The following is a 12,914-nucleotide window of genomic DNA, read 5'->3' as shown; positions in this document are numbered from 1 at the left end:
TTTAAGCCGTTGAGAGATACGCCGTTTCAGTCCGTCCACCGTCTCTTCAGCCGGCACGGAAAGTTCATAGCGGGTCCCGGTGGTGCTGTGGACGTGTAAATTCATTGGAGGCTCTCGTTCCCCGTTATTAAAGCCCCGGGCATTCAGCTGTTGCTCCATCCGGGGATCGTTCTCCGACTCCGGTGAGCTCTGGCGTAAAACTAACACAGAAAGTTACACGAGCTCCCTTCTCCAGAGCTGCACCGCTCGGTCCCGCCTTCTCGCCAATCCGAGCGCGTTCTCGCCTCCCCCACGTGGCGATAACGTGACCCCCTCCTTTGTGACGTGACGCCAATCAGCCGGCGGCCTTCGAAAAAGAACTCCATCTTGTCCCGCCCAGCATCGCCGAGGCCGCGCCCACCCAGCCATTCATAATAAATTGGATTTATAACAAAGAGACTGGAGACACGAGAGCTAGTGAGGGTGCACCGGCGTCCGGAGCATCACAGAAGGAGACGTTTAGCTTATTTCAGAATTAAAAAAAGGTGTTCACAAGAGATTGGAGTACAATATGACAGGGATGTGAGAGCTCATCCACCATCTGGAACCTTCCAAGGCCATGGCTGGTTACCAGCTGTTATCCATGATGGATAAATATTGTTAATAACAGCACGATTTTCCCAAATTGTTCACATATATGTTGGGTCTGTCCCGTCCGTCTCTCACAGCTGGGATTTTTTGAAGGAATTGACCACAATTCGAGCTGTGGGTGACCCTGCTGTCACCCTTCCACTCGACAAAGGTTGTTTGTCCAAGAAGCCAGACAGAAAATTATCTTCCGAAAAGCAGCTGCAGCCAATCATAGGTAACCACTCATCCCTCATCAGCAGCGGATTCCTCTATCCGCACTGTTTAGCATGATTGGGGGAATCAAATGATTTCCCTCATTTTGTACATGGCACTGAACGAGAATATGACTAGAATTAAGCTGGCCATACACCAGTAGAAATTCATTTGAAAAAATAATTCATTTTCAGAACGTTCCTTCAAACTATTCAGGGGCGTCCCGAAGCCGGGTGTCACCCGGAGCAGAGACTGGGTGTCACCCCGTCGTGACTAATTGACGCCTGCCAGCGGCCATCTTGCTGATGGACGCTGGCAGAGAGAGGAGGGGACGTTCACCCGGCGGGATGAGGTATGCCGCCAGGTCCCCTCCTTTCTCCCGACACTATCGGGCTCTTGGTTCGTGACCGAGTACCCGGCTTTTTAGAGGGGGAGACACCAAAATGACTGTCAGTCATTTTGGTGTCATCCCTCCAATGGTGTCACCCGGGTGCGGGCCGCACCCCCATTGTGACGCCACTGAATCTACTAATAGGTATTGGGATTAAATTGATGATTGGTTCGGTCACAGCACAACGCATGCATTTTCAGGCATTGAGGCTCATTGCAATAGGCAGCTGATTTAAAATGAATGGGCAGTAACAAACCTCAATGCAAGAAAATGTAGTGTATGCTGGATTTTTTGTTGTTGTAGTGCACATTGTGTGGGTGCGTTGTGTAGATGCATTAATGAACCATTCAAAACACATTACCACAACGTGCTGGTGTGAATGAGTCCCTGATGATAAGCATTACACTTTAATTTTGCAACTGAAAATTTCTTGAGTATCTATAGCCAAAACATTTCTTTTCAGTTTTGGAGAGAGTGGGGAAGGATTAGGACAGGGGAAGCCAAACTTGGGCCCTAAAGAATCTATAAATCCTATCATGCCTCTGGAAGTCATTCATGTGGCTGTCAGAGCTTTGCAAAACATTATGGGACTTGTAGTACCACAACAGATGGAGGGCCGAAGTTTGGCTACCCCTGCATTAGGACATCTATCAGGTTTATGACGGTCTAAGGCTTCATGAGAGTGGTTTTCCCTTAAGGTGCCCATACACCTGCCGATTATGGTACGATAATCGCGGGTCATCCCGCGATCGTACGATAATCGGCAGGTGTATGGGCAGCGTGCGACTGCATCTATTGTACGATCACACGACTTTCGTGTGAAAACCTACAGAAAATCATACGATTTTTGGCAGGATGGTAGCGTGGTCGGAAGACGAAAGCTGCACGGGCCGGTGTGTGCAAGCGCACACTGCCCGCTCAGCATTGCAATCATCGGCAAGCCCTCCCCTCAGCGGGGAGGGCTTGCGATGATCGCAAGTACGATCTGCTTGGTCAAGAGGGGCAGGTTGTACAAAATCTTAATGACCTTACAACCATCGCACAACGAAAGTTGTGCGATGGTTGTAAGGTGTATGGCCAGCTTTATTCACTGTCCCAAGGAAGTAGAGGGAACTCTTCAACAGCAACACAGACATAAGTTAAAAATAAGTGGGGGGATGCCAGAGCCACTATCAGCTTTTTATTGTTGTCTGTTTCCCTGTTACAGATATTTAATCACTTTCTGTTTGAAAAAGGTTTGTCCCCAGAAGGGAATGTGAGGAAAAAATCTAGCTAAGGGAACAACAGATCGCACTTAAACCTTACATGGGTTATGATGCCCCTTTTACACAGGCACATGTTCGTTTACATCCGCTTCCCCATGGGGTCCGGTAATTGCAGTCTTTTCCTCCAGAAACTGTATGGAAACGGATGTCACAGCAGTTGTTACACATACAAGCAATCTATAGGCGCCCGATCGCTTGTATATGCTGCCGCTGCGGCGCACTGCCCCCCCTTCAGCGCCGCTCCACCGCCGTTATCTTCTATCCCGGGCTCCGCTGTCCCCTCTGCAGGCTTGGGACCGGCTGAGCGGCTCTCAGCAGGGAGATCAGCATTGTTCCACATGTTGATCTCCTCTTCAATCTCTGAATACGGAAGTGGTGTGTATTACATCACTTCCGCATTTAGCTGTCATTTCTCTGGCTGTCATTTATCTAGCTGTCATTTATCTGCTTCATCAACTTCTTAGGGGACATTAGGGGTGACATTAGGGGTCTTAGAGAAAATTTTGAAAAAAAGGTCACATGTAAAACACCCCCCCCCCCCCCCCAAAAAAAAAAATGTTTTAGTCCCCCACCCCCACGTATACGCACATAGTTACATAGTATTTGAGGTTGAATAAAGACATTAGTCCATCAAGTCCAACCTATTAGGATCTCATTCTAGGAGTACCTGTACCCCTGTATATTACGGTCCCTTAAGAAATCGTCCAAAAGTTTCTTGAACAATTCCACATTATTTGCTGAAATCACCGCCTTACATATAAATGTAAATATGCGTTGGGGGCATATTTACCTTTAAATGCCCCTAAACTTCCTAAAACAACAATTGCGCTACACATGTTACCTATCAGCACGTATGTCAATGCGAGCAATAATTTTAGGGCTGTTAATCACTGATAGCACTAAACTGATGAGCGGTAAAAGCTTTTAAATTGTTGCCTATGGGCACTTTTGGGTATTGTAGGTTTTTGCGGTTTTGCAGGCGCGCACAATATCAAGGCTTGACATGTTTGGTGTCTATTTACCCGACGTGACCCCGTCTTTTATATTTTACAAAAAAATTGGGTAATAATAAATGTTTCATACCTTAATATAGTGGAAAAAGGGTTTTTTCAAAATTTTCGGTAATTTTCCTTAAAATAGTAAAAAATAAAACCACAGTGGTGATTAAATACCACCAAAAGAAAGCTCTATCTGTCCCCAAACAATGGCATAAAATTCCTTTCAGTACAATGAACACTGAAAAATGGCCAGGACAGGAAGGGGTGCAACAACATCCTGGTCTTCAAGTGCTTAATTATTAATTTCCTCTCTTCTCTGCAGATTTGAATGGACGCAAGAGAATCATTACTCAAAAATCACTAATATTTGAGACTTTTGGACAAGTTTTCTTTTCAAGTATACCTCTGATATATTAATATCATGGCATTAAAGGAGACCTATGGGGTTAAGGCTTTTCCCCATAGTTCTCCTTAGGGTAACGGGGGGACACAAACTAGCGTCCTCCTGTCACCCTAAGTTCAGTATACCGCGAGCTACAGCTCGCGGTATACTGAGACGCCGCAGCTGAAGCGGATCCCGACAATTATGTCTGGATCCGCCGAGCTGCATGAGTGACAGCTGGCTCTGCCTATCTAGAGGCAGAGCCAGCTGTACCCGCCCCCTCCCCCGTCCGTTCAGCCAGTCAGCGCTGGAGGATCGGAGTGGGGAGGGGGGAATCCAGCCCCTCCCCTGTCACGGCAGAGAGCTGTGACAGGATCGAGAGGTGAGCGAACGCCGGTATGTGTTCCCTCACCTCCCGATCTACTGAGCCGACCTGTGACAGTCTCATTGTCACAGGTCGGCTAGAACTATGAGGTGAGTGAAAAGCACTCACCTCATAGTTCTTCTTTAATCTAACAGTCAACAAACAATCTCCCACAGATTGTCCAAGAGCTATTTTTGCACTAGGAGCTTGTTTCTATCTCTTGCAATTCACCCATGTAACTCTAGCTTAATCTGAAGACATTGGCCAAGGAATGTATCTGACCAGCAATTCTGCATGAATTGATAATAATCATGTGCAGGGTTGGCATAAGGTCGCACAGAACCGTGTGCAAACGTTTAGTAAGAAATCACAAGATCCTCTTTATTTGTTTATCACGGAAACTAAAGCTGACACTAACTATTGGCCTTATGAAAAGAATTCCTCTCTGAGCTCTCATATCCTTATTTTCTACATGCCTATCATTATTCACAGTCCATAAAGAGCCCATGTTCCAAAACAACTTGTAAAAGTCGCCGCACTGACTTGGAAGCTTAATAAGCACTAGGCTGACTGTGCAGCAGGCTCTGTTGCAACTTTGTTCTATATTCTATAAATAAGAATCCACAAAATATGATGGCACTGCTGGATTCAGATTTACAGCCGCAAATAGTCATTCAGTGTCTAACTGTGTGCAGTACTTCTTATTTTGTGAGTAAGTCCACACTCTAGGTGGGAAAGATGACTGCCGTGTTGCCTTTTCACTTCTTCCAAAGCAGTGCTGCATCATTTACAAAGCAGAAAGAAGAGGACAGCAAAATTCTAACCAAACATCCATATCTTGCAAAGTATTTGAGGGAACAGTAACACATAGGTTGAACTGGGTGGACCTGTGTCTTTATTCAACCTTAGCAACTATGTAAAAATTCCACTACTGAAAACTTGAGGGGGGCTACTAAAAGTCCACAAAGGTGAACAAAATAAAAATAAGGTCTAACAATATTTTCATACCAAGAACCTGATAGGTAATATGGATGCCCTTTGCCTAAAGAACAGCTTCTGTCCTGCTTGGAATACCATAAAAGGTTTGAGCTGTGTGTAGCGGGGTATTGTACCTTTCTTCAGGAAGGTCAGCCCCATGTTTTTTGAGGGGATGAAGGAGGTCAAATTGACTTCAGCCACCATGCTCCAGAACTTCCAATCAATGTTTGCAGGGATCATGTTGGTGTTCATGAAACCCCTCCTGAATGAGGTTAGTGCAATGTATTAGAGCATTAGCACCCTGGAATATTCGGAAGATCACTATACCAGGTTTGCAGCATACCTGTACCCGATCTTGTAAAATGGCCTCAAACACCTCATATGTTATACAACCTTGAAGCATATTTATCAGACTGAATCTGATAACATAATTGCCACACCAATTTGGTTACCTTTACATCTCTATCGGTTGGCAACTGATAATGTGGGTTGAAAGTTCTCTTGTCTTCATACATAAACCGGTCTAGATGTAAGAAATAGAAGGAAAGAGGACTGTTCAGAACACATTACTTTACATACTCCAGGTTTTGTGCTTTTTCTGCCTGGTTATGTTTCTTTCAAATGACAGCCCTACCAGCTCCCTCTTGCACCCCATTGTTGATCCACAGCTAAGATGGGTGGCCTCACACACAAATACCCAGGGCAGGGAGGCAGACCCAAATTGCTCTTTGATGTAAAAATGTAAATGGAAGCATATACAGTACCTCTGATAGTTGGAAAGTAACCTTTTTTCACTTACTTTTTTAATGAAGAATTAATGTCACAGGTAGGCATGACGTGATCCCTGGTGGGATAGTACTGTTTTTTTACTGCATTTACTGGTGGAATAGTGGCTATATTTATTGGACTATTCATATGATGCTATCTATTGTAATCATTTCAAGCAATCAACATTTCAAATGGTCATAGGGTGAAACCCATATAGCAAGGATAACTTGCAACAAACTTGTGGCAGGGTTAAATTGTAATTCTTGTTAACTTGCTGCACACATTCCTGGCAAGTTGTAGACTTGCAGAACACTTGCAGCACGAGTTCTAGTTGACAGTTTTTGAATTTGTAACTAATTTGCTTGGCAAGTCTACAGCAAGAGTCTTGCAGGTCTTAGCAGGAGCTCTACAAGTGTACAGCACATTTGCAAAGCACGTTGATCTGGAGACTTGCAATGCAGACTTGCTGTAATTGTGCAACAAAATTGTGAAGTTTGGCAAGTCTAGCAATAGTTTAGCAAGTCATTTTATAACTTGCAGCACAATTTCTTGCTATCTGGGAAGTAGCGCAGCTCACAACAGGATTTTCACTGTACTTGACTGTCCAGGGCTGAAGCTAAAGCTTTCCCCGTGGCACCATCAATGTCCTTTGAAATTCTGTGTGTTGAGACTATATCTAAGGAAGATGTGCTGAAAAGAACAGGAGATTACCAATATTCTGATGGTCAGGTCCAGTGCAGGGGCGCGAATATCAAGATGCAGTAGTAGCAGAGAGGAACAGTTGTCACAAAGTTAAGATCATTAAGTCATAGATACTTAGCAAATAGTTGCTAAATGCCACAAATGTACAGCCTTCAAAATTACCACATAACTGAATCAGCACTTCTGTGACTCACTCTCAGCATCAACTGTATGTTGGGAGCTTCACAAAGCTAGAAAAGAGAGGCCCCTAGGTGTCAGGGCTTCCACGGCACTCTACAGGCTGACTGCAAGTGCAGACATGCCTAAGCATCTTCTTTTCAGGATGGCTGGTAGTTACTGACTTTAAAGTAGAATTGTAGACATATGGTATTTAAAGTAAATTGAATACTCATATTTAACTGAGTAATGTATTCATTACAAAACCATCCCTAAATGTATTTTTCAATATGTTTGCTGGGAAATGAAAGGGCAGCACTGTAAACCAATCAAGCTTTACTATAATGTACAATTCACAGAGAGCAGACAAATAAAATGGAAGAGATGGGGATTGACTTAGTTACATTGCTGCTCCTTCACTTTTAGATAATAGGCTGAGGAAGACCTTAGCCAAGTTGTATTACCTCAATTGCAGTAGAGAAAAGTGACATCAGAATCTAGCTGTGCTATCTGACAAGAGTGTCTGGATTAGAGTTGACTTTTAACATGAATACACATTTTCTGACAGATAAGACAGGGATAAATGAAAACTTTTGACATTTGTTTTTGACATTTGTGCCAAAAAAACAATTGCAGCAGGCTTCCAGCTCAAGAAATCAACATACCACTGTTGGTGGTCTGATATACAGTCCCACCACGGTGGTGTACCAAGGTGGACAAGAGGTTGTTTCTGTTTCTTCCATTATATGGTCTTATCTTATGATAAGGGGATATGATCAGCAAACAGTCATCTTCCAACCACATCTACCAACATAAACGATAACAGTATCAATTACACTAGATAGATTTTTATGTCTCACTCATGCTCATACAATATCTGACTGGATAATCTGTGGTTGGAAGAACACAGCAATATTACAAAGAAATATACCAATGTGCTTGTAATAAAAGTGCCGTCAAGAGGCATAGTGCACAAGAGCTCACTATTAAAGCTGGCAATATAGTAACAATCGCTACATGAATTATACAATGTCTATGTCCAAATAGGAGGATGGGAACAGAGGCACCCACTGTTTGAATTCATCTAGAACCGGCCAAAATTTGCATAGCATATAGCCAGGGAGGTGTTTCAGAGGCAGTGCTGATATGGGCACGTTCTTCCCCATATGGTGGATGTGCCCAGTAGTGGAAGATCTGTGGAAAAGGGTGTACAAGCTGCTTTCAGGTCTGTTGCAGAAGACGATGTGTCTGGCGGAAGCAATCCTCAAGCTTGAGCCGAGTAGACTCACAAAGTCCCAGTTCAGGCTCATGATGTTCTCACAGCTAATAAACAGAGCATCGCCTGGCTTTTGCACACCTTGTCATTTAAGGAGGTAAAGAACAGAATCCATTGGATATTTACAAATGAAACATTGACGGCGAGGCAGTTAGATGCTATGGCCAAATTTGAGGATGTTTTGGGAACCCTGGAATAGGCATGACTTACCTCCTTCGGCCACCGTCTGTTGGCCTTGTAGAGCCCCAGTGCAGTAATGTTCATATTTGTTGATTTTGGGAATAAAAATAAAATAAATATACAATGTCATTGCTGTTGTGTAACATTCTCACACAGTGTATGAGATGCAAACAACCATAACAGAATGTCAAGAGCCAAATTCTGAAGGGGAAATTATTAAAATGTTTACATTTTCCCCTTATTGAGAAGAGGGAAGATTCATCCCTGCTGCAGAGATAATAAACGCCTGTGAGCAATAACGTCAAATGGTCTGATACTGGACTTAACGGTAGTCTAGATCCTCGATGAGTATGCAAGGGCCATCTTGCACCACTTATGTCCACCCTCATTCTTATATTCGCTAACAGCCAGATAAAACATCATAACATCAAGTCTCTACATTGGTTAGACATTTGGCACAGGACAGTTTTTTTTTTCTAAAATGATATCCTGGATTATTTTACCAAGAGTAAACATCATGCCCTTCCCATTCTCCCAACTTTATGAGGCAAAGTCGTAACATTCAACTGTTTGACAATAAATAACAATGCGTGTGTCATGCATACAATTTGTGTCACTCGGGACAAACGTTTTTTTTTTTAAATCAGAAAGAGCCCATTCAGAACCCATGAACTGCCTGACTCTCCTTCAAAATTCTGCAGCCAATGTAATAGATCCATTTTTGTCTGAGAATAACACAGCATAAAAAAGCCATTCACTTATTTCTGTGTTTATCATTCATGGACATTAGACCTTGGACAGTATTTAACTGCTAGTGCTTTATTACACAGTGTCCCAAGTTCTGTGGCGTATTCCTACAAATGAAATACTCTATTAATAAGGATCACACATCTCTCTCTGTGCCTTGACTTCCAGCAGCCCGTGAGCTGCTATTGTAAGTGAGACACACATCCTGGCAAGACAAAGGACACAGTGTACAGCAGGGCGGAAGCTGCTCTTCCTTCCGCAGGTCATTCTGACCTTGTCGGTTCTGCAGTCAGATGTTCCCTTCATTAGGCACAGTAAAAGAGTTTATACCAAAGAAAGAGAGGTACACATCTCATTAACGTTGCATTGACAAAGCTCAAGCAATTTAGTGCAACCACAATGTAACTTACATGTTAGCTGTTTCTATTTTAAGCTACAGATATATCCATGCAGTAATCCCGGGGACAGTCCACATTGTTAATGTGGATAATCACTCATATTTCCAATACAAATACCATACTATATATTCATTACCAAGGCTTTAAAAGTGGATATTATTCAATTTTGTTTTACCATAAATGACACTGTGCAAACTGCCCATGACACTGCATATGTTACGATTTGTAGCAAACCAAAAGTCACATTTATTTTAGACCTATTGGCTCATTTACATACACGTGTAATAGAAAGTAAAGAAGGCAGAGATACAAACCACCATACCCATCAAAATGGCAAACAGCAGCACACACCATACCCCCACACAATGTACACAACACATGCTATATCCAGCACATTGGACTTGGCATACAGCACCATAAACTACATCTAGCAATGGACACACATGATGTCACAAGATAAAATAAGTATTTCCACTTTTAACGGAAGTCTGATGTTGTTTAAGTAATAACTGACTGATGTGTATAAAGGAGTTTGCTATGTTATGCGAGGCTCCATTCCCACTGGAGCAGCTGTCCGCGCGTATTCGGCTGTACTTCAATATGCATTGTTCATACTATTGTGGAGACCGCGCTCCCCAAAATAGTGCAGGCGCGATAATCCGGCGGACTCAGCACGTTCGCAGCTATATAATGGCCGCAAACGAGCGGAATCCGTGCAGTTGTTTCACATATAGCATTTGCGTCCCGAGCGGTCTGCCACACAGAAGACGCCACAGGAAACGCAAACATTGAGCCTCTTGTTGTATGGCGCACAATCTTCTTCAAGAAGATGATGGATGCGGCCAATGTCAATTCCAGTTTGTCAACTGACTAACCAAAACCTGCTGCAATGCTCTCATGCTGGCTAAAAACAAGACTGCCTGCTATTAAGTAACTGTATCTTTTACTTAAAAATGAAGCAATGTTTACCAATTGGCTACTGGGGGGCACACTGTGACAATACTGCAACAAAATCACTCAAATTGCTTCATTAGAAGTAACTCAAACAAAATGATGAGCTATAGCAGGGGTAGGCAATCTCAGCACTCCAAATGTGTTGAAACTACAAATCCCATCATGCTCTGGGAGTTATGCCTGTCAGAGTTTTATAAGGTCTCCTGGGATTTGTAGTTCCACAACAGCTGGAATGCCGTGGTTGGCTACACCTGAGCTACAGTCTTCACAAATGCAGAGACCCTTATCACAGATCACATTATCCGTTTTGGGGACATTATTAATATTGCAAACATGAGCCTGCCCTGTAACGCATTCATCTTTTTTAATCATCTTTGATCATTGTGCGGTGACATTGCCATATTATTGAAAACTATTTGTACTTGTCATTTGGCCTATGTATTATTACCATTATTGCGTAAAGTATTCTCCAGCACATCCTAAAGATTCTCAATGGGGTTAAAGGAGAACTATGGGGGTCAGTGTTTTTCCCCATAGTTCTCCTTAGGGTAACGGGAGGACACAAACTAGCGTCCTCCCGTTACCCTAAGCTCAGTATACCGCGAGCTACAGCGGTATATGAGACGCTGCAGCCGCAGTGGATCCCGACGTAGATGACGGGATCCGCCCAGCTGCGTGAGTGACAGCTGGCTCTGCCTATCTAGAGGCTGAGCCAGCTGTACCCGCCCCCTCCCCCGCCCCCTCCACCAGTCAGCACTGGCAGATCGGAGCGGGGAGAGGGGAATCCAGCCCCTCCCCCTGTCACGGCAGAGAGCCGTGACAGGATCGAGAGTTGAGCGAACCCGGTATGTGTTCGCTCACCTCCCGATCTACTGAGCCGACCTGTGACAGTCTCATTGTCACAGGTCGGTTAGAACTATGAGGTGAGTGGAAATCACTCATCTCATAGTTCTCCTTTAAGGTCTGGACTATGTGGTGGAATCCATGTGTGACAATTATGTCTCATGCTCTTTGATCCACTCTTTCACAAATTGAGCCCGATGAATCCTGGCATTGCAATCTTGGAATATGCCTGTGCCATCATGGAAGAAAAAAATCTAGTGATGGAAAACCTGGTCATTCAGTATATTCAGGTAGGCAGCTGACCTCATTATTTGGGAACATAACGTTGCTGAACCTAGACCTGACCAACTGAGGCAACTCCAGATCACAACACTTATCCAGTGGAAGGCTCTTACCTGTTTGCTTAGCTAAATCCAGGTGGTGACCAGGCAGTGAATTATTTTTGTAAGATTTAGACTTGTCAGAGGTGGCAACCCTTACCGAAGATCCTTCTATGAATTTACATACGGCAGTCATTAGTACATGTCATGGCATCTTAAATGTACTGTGGAAGACTATGTAAATGAATTACCTTTAGAGAAACATCCACCATTTTACAAAGGCTAATAACCTTACATCTTCAGCTGTAACAACCAGGGGTAAAAGGTTAACTGCAGTGTTTAACTGACAGCAGTGATGCTCATTCTCAGTCTGCTGGTGCTTAGTTGTTGTCCTGCAAGCTGGAAAATGTGAAAAGTGAGAAAACTTCGAACATTTGTAAAGTCTGTGATGGCATTATGAAATGTTCTAAAGAGATTTTTCATACAAACGTTTGTACAAAAATCTAGCAGTGTTTGGCCAGCTTAAGCTTGGTTACACATGTATTTGCAAATAATAAACTGGGCATTTTTAAGAGTACTCATCCTCGTGAAAATGCCCTGATACCTAAAGCCGATACAGGCCCTTACATTTGTTAATGGATTCGGATGGCGTAAGGTCCTGTGCTTACAGAGGACCTCATGGGAGCCTGCTGGGGACCTTGCGGCAGCTGTTTACAGCACAAGTCCAGCTGAACATCTCCTCCTACCCACACAGCTATGGGGAGACCCGCACAGCCATGGGGAGACGAGGCACAACCCTGGTGAGATCGCACCCGCCTGCCAGCCATGGGGAGACCCGTCCAGCTCTGGTGAGACCTGCACTGCCCTGAGGAGACTTGCAAGCAGTCCTGGTGAGATCACACCCACCTGCACAGCCCTGGTGAGACCCACATGCAGCTCTGGTGAGACCTGTACAGCCCTAGTGAGACCACACATCCACGGAGAGACCCACACACAGCCCTGGTTAGACCCACACACAGCCCTGGTGAGACCTGTACAGCCCTAGTGGACCACACATCCACAGAGAGACCCACACGCAGCCCTGGTGAGACCCGCACGCAGCCCTGGTGAGAACCGCACACAGCCCTGATAAACAACACAGAGTATGTAGCTTCATATTATTCTGCATTGCTGTATAATGTATTGGTGGGATTTGTAATCCTCTATAGCTGCTGCTATTATTCTGCATTGTTGGTATTTTTACTCCTCTATAGCTGCTGGTATTATTCTGCATTGCTGTATAATGCATTGCTGGGATTTGTAGCTCTCCATAGCTGGTGGTATTCTGCATTGTTGTATAATGTATTGCTGGGATTTGTAGTCCCTCTACA

General features: G+C 44.0%; 1 protein-coding gene across 1 annotated transcript in view; it reads right to left on the bottom strand.

Moving 5' to 3' along the window:
- Positions 1-262, bottom strand: part of MIDN (midnolin) — a 7,142-nt gene extending 6,880 nt beyond the window's left edge. Inside the window, exon 1 of the mRNA XM_018559536.1 lies at positions 1-262. This exon is cut by the window's left edge and continues 13 nt beyond it. Within this exon, the coding sequence (XP_018415038.1) occupies positions 1-159 (159 nt within the window). The 5' untranslated portion in view covers positions 160-262.
- Positions 263-12,914: the final 12,652 nt, after the last annotated feature.

Source organism: Nanorana parkeri, unplaced genomic scaffold (genome assembly GCF_000935625.1).
Source record: "Nanorana parkeri isolate BGI_ZX_2015 unplaced genomic scaffold, ASM93562v1 scaffold401, whole genome shotgun sequence".
NCBI classification, from domain to species: domain Eukaryota; kingdom Metazoa; phylum Chordata; class Amphibia; order Anura; family Dicroglossidae; genus Nanorana; species Nanorana parkeri.
This window is presented reverse-complemented; position numbering and strand designations above follow the sequence as displayed.